We start from the raw sequence: 4,172 nt of genomic DNA, 5'->3' as shown, positions 1-4,172 counted from the left end.
ACTTCTGTCGTCTAACTTCTTCCTTCGTTCAATTGGGACGTGTTTGTAACAGACCGAACTGAAAATCTTCAGGTGACGCACATCTAGTTTCTTTCCAATCCAAGCCTCTTCGGGTGTGCATGTTGACATAGCTTTGGTAGGACTTCTATTCAGCAAGTAGGTAGCATTCGAGACTGCTTCTCCCCATAGGTAATGCAGTAGTCTTCTTCCTTTAATCATATACCTGGTCATATCCAAAAGCATTCGGTTTCTTCTCTCAGCTAATCTGTTGTGCTGGGGTGTGTAAGGCGTTGTAACTTCATGTAGGATCCCTTTGTCAACACAAAATCTACTCATTTCTCCATAATTAAATTCGCCTCCACCATCAGTCTTGAGAATCCTGAGTTGCTGACCAGATTGCCTCTCGGCCATGAAACAAAATTTAACAAGTTGTGTGTAAGCTTCTCTCTTTTCTCTTAACAAATATACCCAGAGTTGTCTAGATAATTCATCTACGAAGAGTAAAAAATATTTGTTACCTCTTAGAGATGGCACGTCAAAAGGACCACACACATCTGCATGTACAACGTTCAACAGGTGTCTTGCTCTCTTGGGTGCGTTTCTGGTTTGCTTTCCAACAGCACAACTTTCACAGACTTTGTTTGGTGCAACAATTGTAGGTATGCCTCTCACAAGATCTTTATCTTTCAGATGACTCAGGCTCCTAAAATTTAGATGCCCATAACGATAGTGCCACAACCACTCTTCTTCTCCAACATTCATTGTAGTCAGACACTGTATCTTTGTTGCGTTCAAGTTCACTTTAAAAGTTCAATTTCTCGCAAGAGGAGCTTTGAGTATCATTCGATGTCTCTTGTCGAATACCTCAATATGCCTTTGCTGCATCTTCATGGTATATCCTTTCTCCAAGAGTTGGTCGAGACTTAGAAGATTGCTTTTCATCACGGCAACATATAAAACATTGTGCATGTACACTGATCTTCCATCTTTGCATGTGATCATCACTTTGCCCGAACCTTCAACTCTAATGATGCTGTTGTCCGCAAAACGAACAATGCCTTTGATGCTTGTGTCTAAGTCGAGCAACCAGTTTCTATTGCCAGTCATGTGGTTGGAACAACCTATATCCAAATACCACAACGTTTCTTCATCTTCATGGCTTGTTTCTCCAACAAGCGACACATGTCCTGTTCGGTCGGTCTTTCTTAGACACTTGTCTGTTACCCCACTCGTCTCTTGAACATGTCTTTCCTGTGCAATTCTCCAACTGTCATCGTTTTTGTCATGCATTGCGACTCTCATCAACAAAACGTGATCAGAATCCGATTCCAGTTCTTCTTTTGCAAGATTTGCCTCATCACTCTTTTCTTTCTTAGCGTTTTCACTGTGCCAACACTCAGATGAGTAATGGCCATATTTATTACACGTAAAACAATGTACATTTCTCTTGTCAACGTTCTTTCTGCCTCCTCTTCCTCTATAATTTCCTTCCTTTTGTTCGTTGCTGCTGTCATCTTTGGTCAGTTCGAAAGTATTAGCAAATCTGCCTCCATTTCGACCACCACGACCACCACGCAATCTTCCTTTGCCTCTGCTAGTTCCGCGACTCTTGTAGATTTGACTGCTTCTAGCTTGTAGTGCCTGATTTGTACTTTGTATAGCATTTTTTTCTGCCACTCTTCTCTCTATCAGGCGCTGATCATGAGCTTCAAGAGAATTTTGTAGCTCTTCAACTTTCATAATTCCCAAATCTTTGCTTTCTTCAATCGCCACCACAATGTGATCGTACTGGGTTGTCAGAGTTCGCAAGATTTTCTCAACGATCTTTCTGTCTTTCACCACTTTATCACACGCCCGCATCGCATTAACAACCACCTAAATTCTGCCAATATATTTTTCAATGGTTTCTTGCTCTCCCATACTCAAGAGCTTATATTGTCTTTGTAGCGATTGTAGTCTCACTTTCTTCACCCTTCATGAATTTCGATATCCATCTTGTAATATATCCATCGTGTAATACATCCATACCTGAATTTCTAAAATATCGTTGCAGAAACACATTGATGCAAGAGCATGTGTGCCTTACAGTCCAGCTTCTTGTTTTCTTTGTAGACTTTCTTTGCTTCATCCGTGTCCCCCTTTGAGGGTTCTTTAAATCCTCTCTTGACAATTTTGTCAACTTCTTGAAAGCCTAAAATAGCATCCATCTTCACACACTAGTCATCGTAATTCTTTTCGTCGAACACTGGCAAGCTGTTCTGGATCATCCCCGCAATCGCCTTTCAACGAGAACCCTTCTTCGCAAATTAAGTCCTTCTTCACTTGTTCGGAGTTTCACCAGGTTCTTTAACCTATCGCTCTGATACCATTGTTAACGCTGGACCAGTAGTGTGCTTTAGAATAGAGTGGCGGAATGTAGAAAATCAAAACGTGATGCAAGAGAATAGAGAAAACAATTATCTTCTCATTAAAAGAAAACTGATATATGTATATCATATACAAAAGTTAGGTAGTTTAGATTTACATTTTAACAAATGGAAACTTACTTAAACTTAAAAAAAATAAAAATATAATTTCATTTTCTTAAAGATTAACGGATACATGTACGAGTAATATGATATTTAAATTTGACTCACTAATGAACATATACTAAATTACCTGTTATATGCTTGTTACCTGCTATCCATAATAGATTTTATTTATACATACATGTGAATACATAATTTTTTTCCATCCCTATACGATGGAAAAGGTGGATTCTAGATAATGAATATCCGTTTGATTTTATTTTTAGATTATGATTTAATTGTTTTGAGATTAATTTTTCAAGTTGTATATTGAATTTAAACACAATTCCTATATTTATATTTATGTCAACAATTCTGTCTTCTCTTATTTATATAAATTATAAATATATTCATTTTGTACTAAACCTTATTATATACGTTTTTAACATAAATTTATATAAAACGTATCGAGAAATAATTTAAACTAAGAATAAAAAACTAAAAAGAAAAGAGTATGATATACAAGTTTGAAGAAACACACCCTAATATTAGTCCAATGGATTAACATGTTTTTACATAAATTTCTACAATTTTTTTTTTACTTTATAAAGTATCTACCATGTCTAATTTTATTATGATTACATCAAAGTGTATATATAAGAATAATTAAGAATAATTAAGCTTAGATAATTCAAATTAATTAATAATAAGCACAATTCACTAATTAAATTCGGTGCGGAAAGCTAAGTGAATAGAACAAAATAATAATACATCACGCAACTGATACATTAGGTCGAAGTGGGAGTTTATGCTTAGATCATTCTCAAAACATTTTCTTCCTCTATCAACGTCTTTATCCACATAACTGATTATCCCATTGTGTAATTTTGGTCTGAACATTAACTGGGGACAAGATATACAAGCAAAGTAGTACTTTTTCCATACATGCATTAAATGACATTAAATGTTTTGATCGTTTATGAATGTTATCTTGCGTAATATGTTCAAAACATCTTTTCATACATCGTGTCAATAAATATATCAGTTGATTACAATATTCATAAAACTTGGAATTTTGCTTCTTTTAGAGTGTTGATTAACCTTTCAAGTAGCATCTTAAAGGTGGGAAAGAAGCTTGTAGAAGATAATTCAAATTGGCTTGAAAAAGGAATATGACAAGGAGGCACTTGGAGTGACATAAAGCGAAGCCAAAAGTTGAAGAAGTAAGGGACAAGCTCACGACATTTTTGTGTTGTTGGCATATCACGAAATTTTGTAGTCATTTGTTTCAATTGCCTTGTAATTTTGGTCCATTTGATTTGTAATTTTGGTTTACTTAATTCTTTGCTTAGTGTTTGGGAAAAAAGCCCTTAGTGCAATTTCATCTCCATAGCTAAATTGTTGTAATAGCTTTAATTCCACTCAGAAGGGAAAGTGTGTCAAGGAACTCCAAAGTGTCACTCGCACTTTTACCTAGGGCCATTTAGATTGTTTACATCTTTACATTCTTTATATTCCTTGTTTTGTTTCCTTTTATAGGTCTATGTGATATATAGGTAACTTTGTTGCTTATTAGATAAATCTTTCTTTTGGTTTAGAAGCAATTTTACATTAACATTAATAAAAGTGTTTTGGAAGATTTTTACCTAGAAGCTTTTATAAAGG

General features: G+C 35.3%; 1 protein-coding gene across 1 annotated transcript; it reads right to left on the bottom strand.

The window, feature by feature from the left end:
* Positions 1–810: 810 nt before the first annotated feature.
* LOC148205089 (uncharacterized) lies at positions 811–1,860 on the bottom strand. Its single transcript, XM_088102441.1, has one exon. It carries the CDS (start codon positions 1,858–1,860, stop codon positions 811–813), a length of 1,050 nt encoding a protein of 349 aa, XP_087958567.1.
* Between the last annotated feature and the right edge of the window lie 2,312 nt (positions 1,861–4,172).

The sequence above is a fragment of the Vigna umbellata genome, chromosome 1, assembly GCF_029865625.1.
Source record: "Vigna umbellata cultivar VRB3 chromosome 1, Vumbellata_1.0, whole genome shotgun sequence".
NCBI classification, from domain to species: domain Eukaryota; kingdom Viridiplantae; phylum Streptophyta; class Magnoliopsida; order Fabales; family Fabaceae; genus Vigna; species Vigna umbellata.
The sequence above is the reverse complement of the archived record's forward strand: the minus strand, read 5'-3'. Positions and strand labels throughout refer to the sequence as shown.

Bases quoted from the DNA above. Each gene is read 5' to 3' on its own strand.
- LOC148205089 (XM_088102441.1), bottom strand. From the start codon at position 1,860: ATGCGGGCGTGTGATAAAGTGGTGAAAGACAGAAAGATCGTTGAGAAA.